The 22,931-nt window shown below is 28.1% G+C and overlaps 7 protein-coding genes across 8 annotated transcripts; 2 read left to right on the plus strand and 5 right to left on the minus strand.

Annotated features, from left to right (window-relative positions):
• Positions 1–112: 112 nt before the first annotated feature.
• LOC113793452 (uncharacterized) lies at positions 113–1,751 on the minus strand. 2 transcript variants are annotated; one of them, XM_075821629.1, is made up of 5 exons: positions 1,625–1,751; positions 1,282–1,570; positions 1,007–1,217; positions 423–942; positions 113–359 (listed from the first exon to the last, which is right to left on the minus strand). In XM_075821629.1, exons 2-5 carry the CDS (start codon positions 1,456–1,458, stop codon positions 164–166), a joined length of 1,104 nt encoding a protein of 367 aa, XP_075677744.1. In that variant the 5' UTR covers positions 1,459–1,570; positions 1,625–1,751; the 3' UTR covers positions 113–163. The 2 variants fall into 2 exon arrangements, with proteins under 2 accessions (XP_075677744.1, XP_027199295.2); XM_027343494.2 differs by having other exon boundaries at positions 1,282–1,746.
• Positions 1,752–2,172: 421 nt separating this feature from the next.
• On the minus strand, positions 2,173–5,447 carry LOC113793133 (uncharacterized). The gene is made up of 2 exons (XM_075824935.1): positions 4,678–5,447; positions 2,173–4,580 (listed from the first exon to the last, which is right to left on the minus strand). Exons 1-2 carry the CDS (start codon positions 4,685–4,687, stop codon positions 3,070–3,072), a joined length of 1,521 nt encoding a protein of 506 aa, XP_075681050.1. The 5' UTR covers positions 4,688–5,447; the 3' UTR covers positions 2,173–3,069.
• Positions 5,448–5,647: 200 nt separating this feature from the next.
• Positions 5,648–7,455, minus strand: Mettl2 (methyltransferase-like protein). The gene is made up of 2 exons (XM_075824943.1): positions 7,247–7,455; positions 5,648–6,650 (listed from the first exon to the last, which is right to left on the minus strand). The coding sequence occupies exons 1-2, from the start codon at positions 7,438–7,440 to the stop codon at positions 5,783–5,785; spliced, it is 1,062 nt and encodes a 353-aa protein (XP_075681058.1). The 5' UTR covers positions 7,441–7,455; the 3' UTR covers positions 5,648–5,782.
• A 1,469-nt stretch (positions 7,456–8,924) lies between these two features.
• LOC113793169 (uncharacterized) lies at positions 8,925–9,652 on the plus strand. Its single transcript, XM_027343154.2, has 2 exons — positions 8,925–9,271; positions 9,348–9,652. The coding sequence occupies exons 1-2, from the start codon at positions 8,985–8,987 to the stop codon at positions 9,580–9,582; spliced, it is 522 nt and encodes a 173-aa protein (XP_027198955.1). The 5' UTR covers positions 8,925–8,984; the 3' UTR covers positions 9,583–9,652.
• A 561-nt stretch (positions 9,653–10,213) lies between these two features.
• LOC113793279 (uncharacterized) lies at positions 10,214–12,868 on the minus strand. The gene is made up of 5 exons (XM_027343288.2): positions 12,471–12,868; positions 11,751–12,396; positions 11,607–11,692; positions 10,651–11,533; positions 10,214–10,577 (listed from the first exon to the last, which is right to left on the minus strand). Exons 2-4 carry the CDS (start codon positions 12,016–12,018, stop codon positions 11,336–11,338), a joined length of 552 nt encoding a protein of 183 aa, XP_027199089.1. The 5' UTR covers positions 12,019–12,396; positions 12,471–12,868; the 3' UTR covers positions 10,214–10,577; positions 10,651–11,335.
• A 340-nt stretch (positions 12,869–13,208) lies between these two features.
• LOC113793335 (uncharacterized) lies at positions 13,209–21,648 on the minus strand. The gene is made up of 4 exons (XM_075825230.1): positions 21,624–21,648; positions 13,668–13,798; positions 13,500–13,601; positions 13,209–13,441 (listed from the first exon to the last, which is right to left on the minus strand). Exons 2-4 carry the CDS (start codon positions 13,789–13,791, stop codon positions 13,209–13,211), a joined length of 459 nt encoding a protein of 152 aa, XP_075681345.1. The 5' UTR covers positions 13,792–13,798; positions 21,624–21,648.
• Positions 14,792–16,591, plus strand: LOC113793263 (short/branched chain specific acyl-CoA dehydrogenase, mitochondrial). The gene is made up of 5 exons (XM_027343271.2): positions 14,792–14,945; positions 15,005–15,229; positions 15,284–15,490; positions 15,544–16,023; positions 16,086–16,591. The coding sequence occupies exons 1-5, from the start codon at positions 14,913–14,915 to the stop codon at positions 16,404–16,406; spliced, it is 1,266 nt and encodes a 421-aa protein (XP_027199072.2). The 5' UTR covers positions 14,792–14,912; the 3' UTR covers positions 16,407–16,591.
• Positions 21,649–22,931: the final 1,283 nt, after the last annotated feature.

A 22,931-nucleotide genomic window follows, 5' to 3' on the forward strand; every position in this document is an offset into this window, starting at 1 on the left:
ATAGATTCATCAAAAAAAATCGGTGTCAAATCGGTTTGTATTATTTTTTCAGATAAAAAAATGGAATAAAAATAACAATAAATTATCAAAATATTTACATCGAAAAATAATTTTGTTTGATAATTAAAAAAAACAAAAAAAAAGAGATAAGTATCCAATCACTTTAAATTAAAGTGAGCAATGATTTATGATTTAAAATGAATCGACGAAATTGTCTAGATCCTAATGTTGGACAATTTCGAAATTCTTTATTACAATCTTTATTAGAAAAACCTACTTTGGCAGCATTTATATAAAATTTGATCGATTCTTTACTTTTTTGATTCAATGAACTCCAAGAATCTACATGTTTTTCAAGACTGATGAGAAAATTGAAAAAAAACATTCAATGATATTTTGTTTTAATAAAATTAATTACTTACTTGAGTACATCCAATGCATTCACTGAGAATGTTTTGAGCAATTTATTATGTGAAATAATTTTCTGATGTATTTCGCATACTATGCGTGATTGGCATTCACTATCAGTAATCTCATATCTTCGCAGTCCATTTCGAATGACTGAATAGATATCCCGTAAAGAGGTATATAAAAGATCCATTCCTTTGATAGATTTTTCCATCTGGCCATCCTCATTTCCACTCTCAGCACCTGTTATCATGTTATCAGCTAAATGATTTGATTCCGTTGATGATGAATTATTATTATCCTTATTATTAGATAATGTTGATGATACTGCTGATGTTAACTCTTCGATGTGATTGACCATTTCATTTTCTAATTTATCTGGAATATTTGAAAGTTCAGAAATTGATGCTTCATTCGATGTGACTACAGGTTGACCATATCGTCTATTCATTACTACTCGAAATGTTTTGGCAATACCACGCATCATATTCAATTGACGTCTAATTGGTTGATTAAGAATGTTGGTCTGATTTTCTACAATCAACAACAAATTCAAGAAGAATAATGAATTTAGGATTAATTCATTGAAATGAATTACCTGAATTTATCATGTACAAAGGATCAATCAAAGATTGTATAGGTTTGCCATTAGTTAAACCAGAGACCACAGAAGAAAAGACATTGAATGCTGATGGCAAACCAGCCATTGCCACTGGTGTCATTAGTAGTGATGGTAATAATGGTATTGTGAATAAAAACGCTGCTAAGGCCAATGGTCCAGAGAAGATGGAAGGAAACAAATGTTGACTCTGGATGAATAAAACAATCGCAATATAGATAAATAAATTAATAAAATAAATTCTTAAATAATACTTGTCGATGAACTTGAAGTGGTTGAGGTGCGATAACTGCAAATTCATTTGGAACAAAGACAGGATGAATTTGTTGGCGTTGAACGATATGTGCACATTTGACTGAATACCATATTAGTGTTAGATGGATGAAATTCAATACGAAGAAAAAAATAATTCGTTTTAGATTCATTTTCATTAGCTTTCACATTGCACGTGTAAATTAATCATTAAAAATATCTATTATGATCAATACTGCTAAGTGACAATGGTGAACATTTGAATTCGAGTTTGGTTTAGAACGTTTCAAACTATCAAAAATAAATCAATCTATATGGAATGAAAGTTTAAAACGGAATGATTACCATTGGGCAATAATTTTGCCTTTTCCTTCCATCGAAAGACCATCATATGACCATCGATGACAACCCCATCATTAACCTAACATTCAATTGATGCATAAAATTTATCGAATTTTCTTCTTTGTTAAGGAATAAAGAGAAAAACCGAGAAAAAAAAGAGAAACGAATAAATCCGGTAAGTGAAATGAAAGAGTAAAATCTAATCTTCATTTATGTGATAGAAAGGGGTTGATTGAAAGAGAGATTGACAGAAATCACTAACTGACTACTTTTTGTTTCTCCATTTCGATTTTCAATTTTCAGTAGATAGGTTCATCAATTCGAATCTTTATCGAACGAAAAAAAGGGAAAGAGAAAACATAAATATTATCCAGACATACATTTTTTCCCGTTTGTTTTCAAAAAAAAAAAAAAAAAAAAAAATGGATAAAAAGGAAACCAGCAAAATTTTTGTTTTGTTTTGTTTCGAACTTGTTAACAAGCAAAAATAGACCTTGTCAGTTTAATTGAGATTTTGTTAGTGATATTATTAGCCATTATAATCAAATCTTGTTTATTTTTTCTTGTATGAAATTGTGAAAATACAAATATGGACATATATTAAAAGGTAATTAGTTATTAGTTTTGTTTATTGACATTTTTTTTGTTTCAAAGCCGGATTAAAATGATTGTGTTAATTCAGTAAACAATTCATCAAATTCAATCGAATGGTCAAGATCTTTTTTTAATGTGTGTGTTCTTAAGGTTGTGGTCATATATTTTTGTATAGATGTAAGGAACAATATCGATAACAAAAAAGCTATGTAATATTATCCATATGACAATTTCAATTATAGAAAATCATGATACCGAATTAAAGAAATAATAATAATATTGTTGTGAAAAGTATTATGTAAGCATGTAAATACAATTTTAATTAAAAAACAAAAAAACAAAAAAAAGAATAATTATAAACAGGATGGTTAGCGTGAAAAAATAAAATAAAATAAAATTTATATTTGTCCAAATAACAAGCTTGTGAACAGCAACAAGTTGTGGTGTTGTTGTTTAGATTGTGTTACTGTACGGTTAGGTAAAGGATCGGTCGGCATTTGGTGACCTCAATTAATCAAATAGCGATCGATTAGTGATTAACAAAAAAAAAATTATACCTCACTCTTTTTCGATACACAGTAATGATTTTTATCGTGTTTTAAAAATTTTACCCATTCTCTCTCCCTCTCTCTTTGTACTATTGGTAAACAAGTTGAATGAACTTGGGCTTTATTTAGATCAATCAATGTAATGTTTTCACTCTTATTCAATCTACCTTTTTTTTAATAATAGTAACTTTGAAATTTACTTAAATTGATGTACATCGTAATAAATATGTCAAATGACGCAAACAAACAATGAAAATGAAAATATTTTTCAATCATATTTTGACAAGTTGACAACTTTTTTTCTTTTCATATACTGGATAGGACATTATTCCAACGATTCGCTCTTTCGAGGTCGTGGTCATTCGGTAATAATGATGATGATGATGGCTTTGATTTTAAATAATGATTTCTCATTGTCATTGATGATGAAAAAGGATGAGAACTTTCAACTGAATCATCGTCTCCATCCTTATCTGGATCTTTTATCAACAATTGATTACCATAGTTTGGCACCTCGGTATCGATAAATGTTAAATGAGACATTTTAAAATCTTCAATTTTCGCTTTCTTTTTGAAAATTTGAAATTTCTTTTTAGAATCAATCGTTTTTGCTGCATTTGATGATGATGATGATGATGAATGGGAATTTTTCAGCTTGCTAATTATATTAGACGAAAAATTTGGCAGGCTACTATCATCGCTACTGCCAATATCAATTGAAGGATGATGGCCCATATCTAATGATGGTGATTTAGCCACCAGGTGATTGATGTTAAAATCCTTAAAAATGTTATTTTTGACTGATTTGCCATTAGATGTTGATGGTTCGATGCCTGAAATCTTTTGATGATCGTCATTGTTACTACTGTTTAAGTTTTGACTATTTGTTGCATGATTAGATTTCCAATTATTTCTAATGAAATCAATGAAATCATTGGTTGATACTGCCGAATGACCATTGGAAAGGTTGTTGATCATTGCGGTTGGATTGTTGGAATTGGGTAGCTTTTCATCTTTTTTGCTGTTAGATTGATGATGATGAGCGTTCTTATTATCTGATTTGAAGCTCTGTTTATTTGTCGATGTTGATGTACTAGTTTTTTTCTTTTTTTTCATCGAAGATGTGTTAAACTCTTTATGACTGTCAGCATTGATGGATTTTTTTGATTCATCGATACTGTTTGATTGGTCACCATTCCGTATCATTGCCTGAAGCGTGATCAATTTCTGTGCATTGTCTAATAGCTTTTGGAGATCTACATTCGTCTGTGATGTTGGCGTTGGCATCAAATTTGCCTGTAGCTGCTGAGGTTGTTGTTGTTGTTGAACACGATTATTTCGAAGTAAATTATGAAGCGATGAAAAAATAGAACCTTCATTACTGCCAACATTTTTCACTGAACCTGTAAATGCTGGCACAAATATTTTACGAAACAATTCTGATAACACTGAGCTGATCATCATATCAAATTGATAACGCATCAAACGTGGAGCTACCAAAGAAAGTAAAAGCTGATTGAATGAAAAAAATAATCGCCGATTTGCCGGCCTCTTTCGTAGTCTATTGAAAAATATGGAGATTTTATTATTATATTCAAGAAAATGATTATGAAGGTATTTTCGTTGTAGTCTATTATTTGAATCGGCCTTTTTTACAACCTGATGTGAATGATGGACATTTGTGTTGTTTGCATAAATATGATGATGATGAAAAATGTTTGGATGAAAATAGTAATATTCACTCTCTATCGGCATTGAAGCATCATGATAATTTATGAGGATTACTGCGAAAATAATTGACACAATAAGTATATTGCCTGGAAAAAAAATCAAAATGGCATTTTATTATAATATATTTCGGGTTTTTGTCGTTTGATTATAAATCGGTCAGTTCAATAGGAAAAAAATCCTTACCAAATCTCATGATAAATCCCTGATATTTGACGGTAACATCTTGACGATGTCAATTTATTTCGAACGGTGTCTGTTCCTTAACGTCATAAGTAGTAATGAAAATCAATCATACAATTTCATGGTGTTTTCTAGTATTGATCGGTGAATCAGATCTTGTTATCTGTCATTTTTTGTTTTCAATCTCAGTTTATTTTGAAAGAGAGAGTTAACAAGAAGCCCCAAATATTTAGGCACTCATTGTTTCAATTCTCTTTTCTTTATCATTACTTTTCATAGATCTGATCTTCAATCATTATTACCTTCATAGTTACCAATCACGAATAGGTAATATTAAAAATAGTAACCGAGTGCCAACATTCAATTTGATTCGATATTATTAAATTGATCATCTTCCATATAGATCGACATGTAGATTGTATGTTACTGTTGTATTGTTATCAACCGTCAATAAATGTATTCAAATCAAGTTGATTATGGTTTTCTTTTTCTGTGCAATTCATTTGATAATTTTCATAATCTCAACAGAAAACATGACAATCGGTATGGTTGTACATCTATTGTATAATTGCATGTTCTTCATTTGAGAAGCACAATTTTCAGCTTAATGATAATTCTATTTCTATAACCAAATGTTAATGAAATGGTTGTGATCTTGTTTTATTTTTAATCAATTGATCTTAATCAAAGATGATATTTTAATTAAATTAAAAGATTCAAGATTTAGTTGATTAGCTATCTCCTACATTATATATTTTGAAAAAATGCATGAATAATGAGTGAGAGTGTGATAATGATAGATTGATATCGAACATTGGTTAATAAATGATTGGCCATCGACCTAGTCAATCGATCAATCTATAGATATGATTACGAGGAGGATAAGTGAAACTGGAAAAGTTGTTTTTTTTGAAAAGTCAATTTTATTTCGATTTCTTTATTGTAAGCAAAATGATTTCAAACGATAACACAATTTGGGGATAATTTACATAAAGTTATGGGCATCGTATATCATAAAATGATTCTTAATAATAGTATTGAAAATATAATGAATTTTTTTCTTTATTTACAATTATACCCAAATGAATGAACCTTGGTCATTGATTTATCATACTTTCTTTCTGAATACTCCTTGAATCCATACACGATACATTTTTTTCTTATTGGCACGATTCACCTGTAATCGTCTGTCCACATGAAGATTGATTCTAGTGAAAATCTTCGTTTCGGTAAATAGTAGGTCAACTTCATTTTCTTCAAAAAAATAGGCACGAGTACCATCACCTCGAACATAAAATCTATCCTTTATACATCGTCCTTTATTGAAACGGATCTGTGCCATATCATAGTGGCCATAATCACGGAATAGAATTATTCCATCCGGTTTCAGATAAGGAACCAGATTCAAAATGACTTGACTATGGTGTTGTGGGTCAATGGCCGATAGAACAAATATCATAGTTATTATATCCAAACTTTCTGGCATCAATGGTGATGATTTCCAGTCACTTGTTATGTCTTGAACAAAGGCATTGCAACGATTTTCATCATATAAAGGATTCTCACGAACCAATTTCACTGCTTTTTCGGAAAAATCACAACAATAAATGAACAAAGATCTATGATTATCGATTTCCAGTAAGGGAAATACTGTGTTGCCTACACCACAACCCAATTCAAGGATAGTTTTACTTGTTTCATTCGGCGTAAGTTCAGGGAATTCAGTCAATATCCAATGTCGATCTTTGAAGAATTTATTTTCATGTTTTTCATAGAAATCATCCCAATATTTGAAAGCATTTGTTTCGAATTCCAAAGCTTTTTCATTCGGAACTTTGACAAGAGAATTGGATTCAACTTTTTCAACAATATCTTTTCTAAAATCTTCATCCCACACTACATTGTCCCAAGCATTATGAGTAAAAATATCAGATTCTTTATCCAAAAATCGGGTCCCGAATTTGGGACGTTTATCATCGTCCATAAACAATTGTTAAGAGAACAATAGCAATATCTTTATTGATAAAAACATCAATTTAAATGTAAAAAAAATGAGAAAAACAATTTGACAAAATACACGTGCTAGCAAGATTTGTTTGGATAATTAGGATAATATCAACTGGAAATAAAAGTAATTTGAATAGCCACCGTTAGATGGCAGAAACATTTTTTAATTTCAAACATGATTTCCGAATCGTTTGATCGCATCTTCGAATGTTTTTAGTATTGGTCCAATCTCGATTTTATTACCCATTTCATAACTAATAATGAATAAAATAGCATTCGATTCAATTTAAATCATAACACATTTTAATCATACTCACAGTTCATCTATAAAATTTTTGGTACTTCGTTTTCGTCGACGTCCGGCCGTCAGATTAATTGTTCCTTGTGTCATCATCGTTGTCATCAATGTTCCCAACAATGGTATCAATAGTGTGCCAAAACCAATGACTATGATCAAAGGTACAATCCAACTATAATCAGATTTACCGGCTACATCTCCATAATAGCTTTTGATTTAAATTTTAAGAATTAATGATTGTGATAACCAAAATTCAATTGAACTTACCCATCAAGATAACCACTATAACCATAATTATCATAGCCTCGTGATTTGGATTGTTGCATAGCTAACATATGAGCTTTAAGTTTGGATATTAATTTGTCAGTAATTTGGGTGAATGTAGCCGTTGAATTAATATTATCCGAATGAATCATTGTTACCATCGATGTTGTCATTAATAAAAACAAAATCCAAAACATTATGAATTTTCGGAAAACTTTTTGAATTTATAGTTGTAAAATGTAAGAAAGTCGATTGAAGAATGTGAAACGTGATAAAATTGTTTGTTCTTTTTAACCGAATAAGTGAAACCGTTTCTTTTCATTTAATTTAAATTATCATCATTATTATTATTATTTTAAAAAATTTCAAAACATTCAAATTTGAATATTATGTAGAGAAACTTCGCTTTTCACATTCTATTTCTAAGTTTTATTTCTTTTCTATTTTTTTTCAAAAAAGAATTTTCATTTTTTAAAAATACAATTATTTTGATCATTGAAACAGAAAATTCGTGCACTAATTATTATCAATGTTGCTATCATCACTCAGCCATGAATTCTTTTGAATTCTTATAATGATAGAAAAAAAGAACAGGATGCCTAATAGATTGAATTGATTGATTGTTCTCTCACGGATTTTATACCACATAAAATTTATCAAGAAAAATTATTTTCAAATTAAAAAAACGGATTTCGATTTTATTATTTTCTTCAAAAAAAAATTAATAAAAATTCATTATTATTTCAATTAAAAAAAATTACAAAGAATTTAAAGTTTTATTGATATTCATCATTTTCATATTTGACAATTGTTTCTTCTGGATTTGATTCCGGTTGATAAATCGATTCGATGCAACAATATATGTTAGAAACGTACTGAATTGTGGTATTATAAAACTACCCATTGTAGCCAATAAACTGACGGCAAGAATTTCATAGATATTTGCATTGGTATATTGACTTCTTTCGGGCAACAAAATTTTTGTTCGTTCAATATTTGGTGATTTTGATTGTGCCGATAATGATCGAATTTGTATGGATGAATCATGATGATCAATGGGACAGCCAAAAGTAAAAAACATTGGAAAGCATATGGTAATCCAGAAAAAATTCATCATTTTTTAAAAATTTGTTTCATTAAACTTTTTTTTTCAAATCGGTTGGATACCCAACGAATGGTTGTTAATGACATTCGTTTAAATACTATTCTCTCTCTCAAAATGTCATCGTATTGTTTTTTCAAGTTAATTAAAAATTTTTTTTCTTTGATTCATAATAAATACGCCTTAAAATTGGTGTGAAATTCATAAAAAGAATAGAATGACAAATTGGAGAGAATATTACCTATCACTTTTGAAAAAAAAACTTTTTAGAAAAGTGTCTTGAAAACAATTTGATGATTGAATTGAATTCAAGTGAAAAATTCCATTTCATTGAAATGAATGAACGATTTCAACCTTAATTTTTCATTTGTATACAAGAATGTTCCGGTCATGATCATTGGGTTTCATTGTTGTCAGGTATGAAAAAAAAAATTTTGATATCATTTTTTTAAAGGTTAGTCGTCATCATAAATTGATAATGATTTTGACAATCATCATTTTTGATTTGCTCATCGTCGTGTAATCATTTAGCTCAACAATCATTTTTCATTGATAATCATGAATTTTACAATTAGATCAAAATTTTTGATAATATTAATTATATTTAATTTATGGTTTGTAACATCATTCAAATATATTATGACACCAGATGATCTTCGTCATCGTGTTGAACATCAATCAAAATTGTCATCAATACCACCGAAAGAAAAACTTCAAACAGCCAATTCGAATCTATTCTATATTGAAGAAGGTGGTGATACACATTCGATGATTACACCAATGGTCGATTATGGTCATCATCATGGCATACATAACAATGGTGGTTATAATATGGCAACCGAAAAGAAACATTCGAAATTTTTTTCCGAAGAAATAAGTTTCGTTATAGCCGTTGTTACGTTGGCTGTTTTTCTTTGTTTTTTATCGTGAGTACATTTTTCAAATTCTATTTTTTTCAAAATTCAGGATGATTTTTTTTTGCAACACCTCCACAATCTTCAGATCGGTTTTCATACCTTTAGCATTTCTATTTTTCTTCAATGGAGGTTTACTTCCGTTCAGTGGCGGTCTTAATGGCTTATTTCCAATATCAAATACGATCACTGCTGGTGGTGGTATTGGATCTATGATGGGAAAACGAAGACGAAAAAGATCATCAACGATAAATGATCGAGACACAAATATATTTGATCAATATTTTGATCATTTTTATTCCGCAATGAAAAAATTCGAATAATTAATTTTAAATTTTCAAAACAAAAACATTTATTTTATGAATTTAATAACCATTATTTTTTTTAATTTAAAGTAAAAAATTATTAACATATCACGAATATGAAAACATAAAACTACCTGTTGATGTTAATCATTCAAACGATGATTGTTTATAACTTGGCAATTTTGTTTGTCGTGCCCGATTTATGGCATCTAATAAGGTTTCACGATTTATATAAACAGATTGTGGTGATGATTGAGAAACATCATGGTCCATTCTTCGATTCGGTATACGAAATAGATTAATTATCGGTTTAACAACCATACCAAATGGTAATGTCCAATATGCCACCTCTAAACTATGTAATATGGTCACTAAAAGTGCTGGATCCGTTACGAACGAAGTGATTGTACTGAATAAACTTTGTCCCTCTTTTTTATCGATCATCGATGTGAAATCACCCATTCTTTTAACTGGTAAATTTGAATTTTGATACAATTGTTGTTGCTGATAATATTGTTGTGGTTGTTGTTGCTGCTGCTGTAATCGTCGGCTTAGAAGAATTGATGCTGAGGTATATAAAAAACATTGTGATATGATCAGGAAAAACAATAAACATGTGATCAATGATTTACAATGTTGATTCATTTTGATGAGTAAACTAATAAAATTTTTAGAAAATATTGTAAATGTTCGTTCAATATTTCAAAATTTTCAAACGTTAAATTTCACATTCGAAATCGAAAAATCTATCCGATCAATGTTCATGTCGATCATAATGTTATCCGGAACATTTTCATTGTGTGTTCGAGTTTGCAATAAAAACGCAAACAAGTCCAAAAAAATAATGTGTTCAAAATCGTATGTAATATTATTATTGTATTTGACAGTTTGTTATTGTTGTTTGACTATAATATACAGTAAACATTGACCAAAAAAAAAGAACAAGAAGAAAAAGAAATGAAAAAATAAATATCCCCTTCCCCCGAATACAAGTCTTCAAATAACGGGTCGAACTGTGTGTGTAAGAAAAAAAAAGAAATTAGAACTGGTTTCTTTATAAATATATTTTTTTTCAGTTTCCTTTACCAATTCACATTTCCTATGCTAAATGCAAAATTTGTTCTTCTTTGTATACAAAACGTTCTATCTCGCGTTTCTTCGTCCACTTTTTTTTTTGTTTTGTTTTGTTTCTCAAAACAAAACTTTTCTAATTTTAAGTATTTTGGGTCAAGTCAAAAAAAAACCAAATTTATCAATAATAATTATCTTAATGCAATATAAATTCAGCTTCTAATTCAAACTCTATGATGATCTGATTTATGTGTGTTGACGTCCATAATAAAATGTATATATTTTTTTCCCCTCTTTTCTTTTGGATTCAAATTATTTTGTTTGTTTAATGAAATAAAAATCGGGCATCCAAACACATTCAGACAAACGCACACACACACACACAATAGCATAATTCACAGCAAAGTTTTTTCTTTCTTTTTCAATATTTTCAATAACCAAATATGTCGGTCATCAATGATGTCAAATCAAAATATTCAAATTTTTTTTCTTTAAATTTTTTGAATCAATAATCACATTTATAAGAAATTTGAATAAAGTTAATTGAATTTGAATTTGAAAGGAAAAATTATGGGTAAAATGGATTTATGAATGATGAAAATTTTAAATATTTTTTTCTTTTCTTTTTTGAATCAGGAAAACAAAATTTTTGTTGTTATTGTTATTGTGTCTGTTGGAAATATAAATCGGTTTCAAATGGTTAATGTTGATCGATCGTTGCTTTATTTTCGGATGAAATATTTTGTTCGTTGTTCATCATTCGTTGAAATTTTCGCATCGCCCATTCAAACAATTCATCATTAAAAAGATGATGATGGGGATTATAATCATCTTTCTTTGTTGTCGACAAACTTCTACGACGACGGCGACGACGACCAGCACCAGTTGGGAAAAATTGCTTTTGTAATGAGATAAATCATATTTATTTATTTATTTTTTTCATTTTTTTGGTTGTTACACATTTAACTTACCTGTACCACGTAGATACCAATCGGTATAAGTGGCATTATTAATGATGATAAGCCAAGCATACCGATTGTTGGTAAAGCAATCAAAGCTAAATAAATAGATTAATGATGAAACAAACTTAATTTATTATGATAAAAATAGTATACCAATGATAATTAATGGATCAACCATGAATGATGCGGCACGTTCATTTGAATCGATTGAAGTTTGAGTAACAGGTATTAATTCGGGTGCTTGTTGTTGCGTTTGAAATGGTAATTGTTGTTGGCCATTTGTGACCATAATATATTTTCCCGGTGTACTACTTTGCGATGAATATCTTTTAATATTCGATGCGATTGAAATCGGTATGATTAGTGAAAAATAAGTAATCAATATCACGAATAAAAATGATAGATAATTGTTGGATATCATATTTTTTTGGTATAAATTGTAACGGTAACGGTTTGATCAAGTCGAGTATCATAGGCAAAATGAAACGAAAGGTTTTAAAAATTGAAGCAAAAAAAAGAAGATTCTTAGCGAGAAAAATTTTCTTTTAAAAAAAATTTATTTTTCTATTCATTATGTATTTAATTAGTTTTTCTCAAAAATATTGTATTAATTAGAATAAAAATGATGACAAAAATTTGCATGGTGTTAAACAAGCCTTATTGATCGTTCTAATTAACGGTCATCCAACACTGGTAATATTGTTCCACATTGGTGACAATATTTTCCATATCAATTGTTGTTGCATCAAATCACTGCTGTTCCCATTTTTTACTGTTGCAAATGGTGGTTGAATTAGACCTTGAAATTCGATATCGACATTAAAGAATATGTAAACAAAACAAAAAACAACAAACAAACAAACAAAAATTTACCAATTGTTTCAGCAATTTGTATGATATAATAAACGCTTTTCAATCCGGATGGTATCATCAATAATATAGTCAAAATTGGAATAAACATTATGGCAATCGTTGTAAGCAACCAATCCGAAATAAAAGATTTATTACGTATGATCATCATATGTCTACGACGACGATTGTTGTTCATAATGGATGGTGAAGAAATTTTATGATTATGCATTAATTTGGAAAGAATGTTTCTTTCATTCCAATTGACAAAGGGATTAACATAAATTGGTTTTTCAATTATCTTATCGATGTTACTATTTATAGCGGATGAGGAAGATTTTGTAACCATTATGTTGGATTTTTTTTCCGGATATTTTAAGAAATTTCGTTGAAATAGACAACAAATCAATTGAATTTGATTGTTTGAATAGAAACACAATAGTATGATTACCATCATTAGGAAATGATCAATGGGCATTTTTTCTGTAATTTATCAATGATTCAACACAACATCTAAAAACTAATGATTGAAGCAACCGACTAGATCAATGGTTTTTATTTCATATTGTCGATCATTATCGACGATCGAAAATTCGAAACCCAAAAATTCAATCAAGGATGAAATGATTTTTTTTACAAAAAATTTTTTTTCATCATTATCCATCAATTGTTGTTATCAGAATTATATCATTTTTATTATAACCATAATAATTTTATCAATTTTATCAAAAGCTTGAATGATTTTAATTTCATATAAATTGTTCATTCATGTTGTTTGCCGATTTGTTGTTGACGTTGTTCAGAATCATGAGGATAATTATACTTGTCCATAGCTTTATTGTAAAGGTGTAATAATAATGGTCCTGTTTGTGATGATGATGATGATGATGAAGTTGTCAAATCATTTCGTCTCCAAATATTCGCCATGTTATCCATTGCCATTGAATTTTTATCATCTATCCTATAATGACCATAAGGAAATGCTAATAAAAGTTCTGTATAGATCAGTAAAACAAGATCCATATAATTTGGTTAGCGAAAAAATTAGGCTACCTTTTTCCACAAAAAATAATCCCAATGTAAATAATCGTAATAGAAAATAGCCAACACTGAATGATAGAGCCATTGGTACAATGCCATTCATGAGATGTGGTGCTAATGATAATGTTTTATAATGATTTATATATTCTAATGAATGATGGTGATGAATTTATTACTTACCTAATAAGATTGGATCGATAGGTTTTCCGGGCATAAAACGCATTCCATATGGATTCGGAAAAGAAAATTTTGATATTGGTGGTGGCGCAGCAAATGTAGACATCATATTATAATTTGGTACCATACGAGAGCTAATCGGTTCATTTGTTATGTTTTCGTTCGGTGCCCAACAAGCAAAAATTGACAAATTTATTATGATAAACACATATGGTATTATTTTATTCATTTTAATAATTTAGATTCGCTTGTTGTTGTCAATTTGATATGTGATAAAGAAAAAATGATCAATTTTTTAGTCAAAACAACGGTATTTATAAGATTTTGTTTGATAAAAAGGTGTCATATTACTTAAATTAAAAAAGTGTTGATACTATTTTCGACATCATTGTCATTGTCAAAACATTATAATTGATTCAGCATCCGGTCAATATGATGATGATCAAACTAATGTGTAAACATCAGCAGATGTCTTGTTGAATAAACAAAACGATTAATGTAAGTATATAAATGGATGCTCTAGTTTTTTGTTTTTGAAAGAAGCTATTCAGTTTAGATTTTTTTCATTATTCATTGATTTAAACAAAACAAAGACAATGTCCATTTGGTGTATTTCTAATGCGATCATGACCGCATTTTTTTCCATGGCTACATATGTTCAACATAATGATGATCATCCGGTTTTTTGGATGCTTGTTTATGCTTTACCTTGTTTGATAACCTTTTCAATGATGATTGATTTCAAAATATGTCACACAATTTATATGCAACGATTTTTATTATTGTTATTAAATCTTTATTTAATTTTTTCCATTTATCTTTTTATTCGTGCTTTATTGGTAATCATTGAAAACAATGATTACAAACTACTTGATTATCAGGAATGTAAAGAATTATTTGGTATTATCATCGTTGAATGTTGGCTAATGCTTTGTATTTATGTTATCAATTTACGAACACCACTCGAAGCATGGATGACTTGGATATCAAAATTGGTCATCTTTTTATTCAGTATTTCACCAATATTGCTATGGATCTATCATGGTTGTTTCGAGATATTCATGCCAAATTCAAACATTACCGATAAATCAAATAATTTTTCAGTTGCAATATAGAGCCGCCATCTATGATTATATGGCATAATTATAACAACGAGGACTTTGGAGAGTAAAAGATATCATCGTTTTTTTTTGTATCATTAAATATTTTTGTTGTCAAAGATATATTATCAAATTGTTTTTATACAAAATGTTGCCAATTATCAGAAACGTTTGTTCCAAGGTATTATTTTGATTATATTTTTCTCGAATAAATCTATTGTCATTCATTCTTCTTGATAGAATCTTAATGTTTTAAATCAATTATGTAAAAAATCTGTACAAATATGTACCCAGCGAACTATAACTTCATCTCATTTACCATTGACTATGTTCAGCGAAGAAGAACTTGCGTTTAAGGAATTGGCCGAAAAGATTTCTAAGGAAAAAATTGCACCATTAGTTAGTAAAATGGACAACGAAAATAAACTCGATCCTGAAGTCATTAAACTATTATTCGAAAATGGGGTATATAGACGATTTCTTATTTCATAATCAAAGTTTTAAAATACTTCATTACAGTTTATGGGTATCGAGATTGATCCAAAATATGGTGGCACTGGAGCATCATTCGTATCGGCTATCATTGTTATCGAAGAACTTGCTAAAGTTGATCCATCAGTCAGTGTATTTTGTGATGTTCAGAACACTCTTGTTGCTCTTAATTTCAAATATTATGCATCAGAAGAATTGAAAGAAAAATATTTTCCTAAAATAGCTCAAAATACGGTAAGATTTATTCATTATGTTTCATAAGTTGAGTTTTGTTTGTTTTGTTTTAGGTGGGTGCATTTTGTCTTTCAGAAGCTGGATCAGGTTCCGATGCATTTGCGATGAAAACCAAAGCCGAAAAGAAAGGCGATTATTTTGTGATTAATGGAGAAAAATGTTGGATTACAAATGCAGAACATGCTGGATTTTATGTTGTTTTTGCTAATGCGAATCCTTCTATCGGATACAAAGGTATTACTTCATTTGTTGTTGATCGTGATACACCTGGTTTGTCCGTGGCTCGACCTGAAAATAAATTGGGCATCCGAGCATCCAGTACATGTCCTGTGATATTCGAAGATGTAAAAGTTCATGAATCACAAGTGTTGGGAAAAGTTGGCCAAGGTTATAAATATGCAATACAGACGCTGAATGAAGGCAGAATCGGTATTGGCGCTCAAATGCTTGGTCTGGCCGAAGGAGTGTTCGATCATGCTGTCAAATATACTCTTGAACGTAAACAATTTGGTCAAAGCATTTTTGAATTTCAGGTTTGATTTACGATTCAATTATTCCATTATGTAATTTTCAAATTGTATTATCATTTCATCAGGGAATGCAACATCAGATTGCCAAAATTGCTACCGATATTGAAGCTGCCAAATTGTTGGTTTATAATGCAGCAAGATTGTCCGAAGCTGGTCGTCCATTTATAAAAGAAGCAGCAATGGCAAAATTATATGCTTCCGAAGTGGCAGCGACAGCCAGTTCTAAAGCAATCGAATGGGTTGCTGGCGTTGGTTTTACGAAAGACTATCCATTTGAAAAATATTATCGTGATGCAAAAATTGGTGCCATTTATGAAGGAACATCGAATATTCAACTAAATACTATTGCCCGTTTAGTAGCCAATGAAATCAAGGAAAAAGCATAAATCAAATCATTTCATCTTATGTTCTACACTAAATAATTCAATTGTATTCTGTCTATTTTATTATAATAGAATTTTTTATTTTATTTTCTCGTTAAATAACAAGCAAAGAAAAGATGATTAAAACAAATCACAATCTCTTTTTTTTCTTTGTCGAATTAATGGTGTAATTAAATGTCTTTTTTTTATCTCATTGACTAAACAGTTATTTATGAACAAAAAAAACCTTCAACTATTATTCGTTACCGTTGTAGGCATTCGTTAAAGAATTGAATAAAGTTTTTTTCTGGGTTTGATGATCTATCATATAATAGTTGAGGAAGTCTATCTATTCCCATAAGTTTCCTCTATTTTTTTCCCTTTAGTGTTAATTTGATATAGTTGAAACATTTTCTTTAGGATTTAGGACTACGTTACTATAGCATATATATTTAAAGAGATGGATACATTTACAGAATCCCGAGGTTTGTCATTGGAGCTCACCCCCACACAAACACAAAAAAAAATACACCGACAAACAGTAAACGAGCATTATATTTGCGAAATCGTGATGATGATGATGATGATGACGATAACAGCTGTTCAATTTTAGTTTTATGCCAATGGAATAAATAGGAATAAAAACTATTTGAAAAATAAAAAGATTCAGAATAGAGGATTCAAATTATAATAAAAGTCTCTGGAGAAAATATCGCTCTCTTTCTCTCTCTCTTTTCTTTCATTTTACATTTATTCTTTCTCCTATTTGTAGACCGAATTTGAAATCGGGAAAAAATGTGCCTAGATTAAAAGTGAAGTTTGATATTTATGGGCAAAAAGATTAAAAGATAAAAGTGAATATAATTGGAAAATTGGAAGATAGGCATTCACATATAGATAAATAAACATTTTCAAATAACATCATCATCAGACAGCCCATCAAAATATATACTCTTTTGGTATATAATAATAATGATAATAAAAATGTTTAGGCACGACCATGTTTTTTTTCGGCAATGGCATCAGCTATTAAAAATCAAAATATCATTTATTGCTATATATATTGAATACAGTTGTGAATATACTCGATTCGGGAATTAAATAAAATTGAATGAATCAATGATTGACGTACATAAACACACACTTGATTCATTCATTCATACTAAATACATTCGAAAATTAACTCTTGATGGTAATATAATGAATTTATAAATTAACTTGATGATCACATAAACATTCATAAACGTTTGAATCAAATAATAATAAATGATTGTATTTGCAAGAAAATAATTCTATAGAAATATCTATGCATCAAATATATAGGATGATGATAGTATAATGATGATAATTAGCTTTTGATTTTTATTTGTTTGGTTTGAACAAAATTTATGTAGAAGTCTAAAATGATTCTACTTTGTGATATATTATTTGTACACCGAACAAAACAAAATTGTTTGTTATAATCGTTAGTCAATAATTGCCGTTATGGAACTCCCTATCCATCGATTAATCGAAACCAAATAGCTTTATTTCGTGTTTAAATCATAGGACGCGATGAAGGAAAAGGAGAGATTGAAGGACCGACAATTCCATTGAGTTATTCATTTCATGAATCATAACAACAATCCACTAAAGTGTGAAAGTCATTATTGTTCAAAAAAAAAACAATATTTATATTTTGATTTGAAAATTTGTATTGATCCATTTAAAAACGAATGACATTATCATCAATATATATTGATTGAACTGCAGTGTTTCATAGATTTCAAAGAAGAAAAACAATTCTTTTTAAATTATTGTCATTATTATAACACTCAATCAAATGTCGATGATATATAAAAGAATTGTCTTTTATTCTCAAACCGATGGAAAGAGAGCAAAAGTGTTTATTTGTGTTTATGAGAATGGCTAATTTATTCACATTATTCAATGTAAACAATAACCATACATTTTCATATCTATGAATGTATGAATGATTTCCAATTGATCTTGGATTTTTTTTTCTTCATACTTTATGGTTTTCGATCCAAGAAAATGAGACAGAGGAAAAAAATGATAAATAATGTCACGCTTGCCTAACTGTGTTGTTGTTGTTATTCTTTCTCCAACTTAGTGGTGGGTACCACAACACCATCAACAACAACAAAAAACAAAAATCAAACAATGAAACATCAAACAATTTGATCAAATTGTGTTCCAAAACATATTATTGAACAAGCGTGTATTAGCTTGTTTATGTTTAATGATGATGATAATAATAACTGTAATATTATGTCGTGACGCTATTCATCCATTCAACCGAATTGAATTTTTAACAAAGAACCAGCAACAACAACAACAAAATATCAAAAGAAAAAAATTTATACAAAAGATAAAAAGAAATAATATTTTATATATTCATAATAATATAGATTTATATTATAATGAAGAGTTGTTGGGTGTTTTTTTTCATTTGTGTTATCAATTTTATGCTTGAAAAAGCAATTATCATCATTTTATTTTCAAATTGAACAGAATTTTTTTTTGTCTACTACCGTATGTTTTTATATGGAAAATTATTTGTTTTATAGATAATAATTTTTCATGTTTTTTTCATTATTATTTCATGTTTTCAATCAAACATGTTATGGAATCGATTCAGTTTTTTTTTGTTGAAAAAAATAATGATGATTCTCTGATTGATTATGCAATAAACATGATTACATAATTTATAATTCTTTACATTATTTTTTGTTGTTGTTGAGAAATTTGAATCAAATTAACACACCCAAAAAACAAAACAACTAACTATCTATTTAATGAGAATTGTATCAATAATTAAATTTTCTTATTTTTTTTTTTTAATTTCAATGTTGTTGCCAATGATCAAATTCTCTGGTGAAATGATTCTTTTAGCAGAAATCATTTCAGATAAAAAACGCATTCAGTACTATTTTTTATTTGTTCATAAATCTAAACAGCAAGGCAAAAGTTTTCATTTGAATCTTTATCGTTGAGAGATAAATAGTATAAAAAAAATTAATTAATTAACGTAAAAGTGCTGAGTTTTTTTTTAATTATTTTACCTTTAATTATTCATTTTTTTCACACAAACCAAAATGTTTGAGAATTCATTCTTCTATTATTAATTTATGCTGACCCAAGCAAAAAAGTAAAGAGTAAAGAAAAGTTTATAATAAATTTCTTCCATTTCTAACATTGTAAATGTATAGCTATAGTTTAACGATTAATTGATGTATATTACATAATACAATACGATACAATACAATTTCAATGATCCATTTGTCCAATGCAAATTGTAAAATACTTTTATCATCTTATTTATATATCTCAATTTTAGTTAATGAAAATTATTATTATTATTATCATTCAAATGTCCATCCATACAATATTTGTTGTATTAACCATTATCATTTTATTACCAGCAATAATATATAACAACGGGAAATATTATCAGCTATCATCATTTATTGATGATAATATCTTTCTACAATGAATACAACAAATTGAATCGAACTAATCATTTTAAATGTATTAGTTGTTGAAAATCAATATCACAATGAAATAAAGAAACAAAAAAGTATGAAAAGAAAAAGCCTATTTATATGAGAATGACTGTTTTCTTTTCTAAATATAACACTGACAAACTACCGGATAGTTTGATTCAATGATGGATAAAAAAACAAGAGAATAATATGGAGAAAGGAGAATAACAAAGAAAACATACATACAGTTAATAGTTAAGATTCATATCGGGCAAAAAAAACACTCATTTAAAAGGTATTATATAAAAACGGTGAATTATTTAATAAATCCTATTCTTTTTGTATTTTTTTTTTTGTTTTGTTGTTCATTGATCACATTAACCACCATTGATTATTATGGAACATTTTCTTTCTTTCTTTCATTTTTTTGTTTGTTTTTGTTTTGCTGTTATGTTTTTATTTTCCCTATTACAATCCAATGAAACAACATTGTTATTCTTTCTTTAGTTGATTTTTTCATCATTATTACATACGACTTTCATGTGTCTGTGTGTGTGTGAACACAAGCTAGAAACTTTTCCTCTTTTTCAAAAGAAGAAGAAGGAAAAAAAGAATCTGAATAATAGATTATACATGTTTGAGTGTATTGAATTGAATTGAATTGAATAGATTGAAAAGAAAAAAAAACCTAAACACTATTAAAAATAATAATAATACCTTAATTTTGAAATCATTATTAATATAGGATGACATAATAATACAAGAACGAAAAAAAGATATTGAGTTTTTATGTATTGAAAAGGAATTTGTTTCTATCGATAATTGATAAATTATTGATTGATTTCTTTGCATTTTATTATCATTATTATTATTATTGACAAAAACTATTGATATTATTTTATTATTATTGTTGTTGTTGTTATTATTTTCAATTATTCAGGCAATTCATTTTTTTTTCGTTGAATATTATAACATATATAATGATGACTTTCGATTACGAAATTCTAATCGAAAATAGACTATGAATCTATTGATCGTTATTAAACCGGCATCTACTGCTACTGTTAATGGTAATATATTATATCTATAATTTTTTTTGTGTTTGGATTGTGTATACTCTATTTTTAATGTGTAATGTTTGACTTTTAATTATCAATTCAATAACAATAACAAAAATGATGGCTAAATTTTTTAAAAAAAACGTGTAATAAATCTTGAAAAAGTTTTTCACTATGTTTTGTTGTTTAATTACACCCACACACACACATTATCTAATATATAAACTACAAACGATAACTAAAGAATTCAGGAACAACAAATCGAAAAAAATATATTTATGATCAGGAATTGTAGAAAGATGTTGTTTTGATGTAGTCATAAATTTATTTAACTAATAATAATATATTGATCGAATAGAAAAAAAAATCAACTACCAAAATTAATATAAACGAACAAGAAACAATTTTTTTCAAATGAAACAAAAAACAAAAATTATTATTAAAGCTATTATCAATGTCCCATTGGTCCAGATACTTATTATTTTGGTGGTCATCATTTTGAGCATTATCATCATCGTTCTATGCTTGGTACATTTATATAAATGGTTCCCCATCTATAATTGGTTGTCGTTGTTGTTGTTGTTGAGCATCATTTAACATTATCATCATCAACAACATTAACAATCTCATCTTATAATATATATAGGATATTAAAAAAAAACCTATCATCATAAGTTCCATTAGTAAGGATTACTTACGTTGTTCAAATGTTGGTTGATTCTGTGTATTAAACAAATAAACAATGATGATAATAAAAATAAGAAGGTAAAAAAAACATTCGAAAAAATATGTTCGAACGGTTTTTATCCTTTTAAATTTCCATTCATATAATATGTTATGTTCGAAATTTGAGCAACAACAAATTGTATTTCGAATGTTTATTATTTCCGATTTATAGTTTGTTGTTGTCAAACGCAAAAAAACAACTTTGGTTCGCGTAATCAAGAAAATTAGATTTAAAATTATCTAATTTTCTTTCTTTTTTCTTTTTCTTTTTTACCATGTTATTGTTTTATTTTTATGTTTTTTTCCTCAATTTTGTTTTCAATCTATATTCTATTTACAGTTATCTTCCCGAAACTATAAAAAAACAATGTGAAGACATCAATGAAAATAATGTTTTAGTATGTGTTTGTATTTATTTGTACTTTTCCGCCTTTATTTAATGGTCAAGAATAATGTGATGTGTATGATGTCTGTGATCTTCTTTTTTTTCGCCACTATCAAAATATTTGTCATTCGATTACGTTTGATGATGATGATGATGATAGGATTCATATTGAATTGATAGGAAGAAAAAAAGCTAACCGAGCCCATTATTTGCTTCATCGATTTTTTTTATCTATCTATTTTCAACAATCTTATTGGGCCATCAAATTGATTGCATCTATTTCTTATTCTTTTATATTTCTATATTTGTTACTGGTTGCCGATCTTATTTGTTTTGTTTCCCATTTTTGTTTTTGCACATTCCAAATTCTTTATTTCTCTCTTTTGCTTTTCTAATATCTTCAGTTAGAAGAGGCATGATTCAATAATAATCATAATTCGATCTATTTTCTACTTCTTTTTTTTCTCTTGATATATTTGAAATGAAAAAAAAGAACTAATACAAATGAATAAATGAATGAATGGAGCGGAAAAAAAGATTCAAATAATATGATCATGTTTTTAGATTGAATCAAAACTAATATGATAATGATGTGTGTGTGTGTGTGTGTATTGTGTACATTTGGCTTGTCAACTTTTCAAATAAACAAACAAAACAATGATTCTGGTTGAGTTGTTCTCGAAACGGTTTTGTTTTGTGTTTTTTTTTTTGATGCTTTCAAATATATATTTGATGTTTCGATTATTGGTTTAGTGTTTGCCTACTGTTAACGATAATGTTTTTTTTATACATTTTATTTCACTATTCTACTTTGTGTTGAAAACATCAATAGTGAATATAAATTTTTTCAAAAAAAAATTTTCTAAAAAAATGAAAAAAAGAAATAGAAAATTTA

Source organism: Dermatophagoides pteronyssinus, unplaced genomic scaffold (genome assembly GCF_027571235.1).
Source record: "Dermatophagoides pteronyssinus isolate colony J.1.1.1.1 unplaced genomic scaffold, Derpt_VIB-CSIC_2022.12 sq0001, whole genome shotgun sequence".
NCBI classification, from domain to species: domain Eukaryota; kingdom Metazoa; phylum Arthropoda; class Arachnida; order Sarcoptiformes; family Pyroglyphidae; genus Dermatophagoides; species Dermatophagoides pteronyssinus.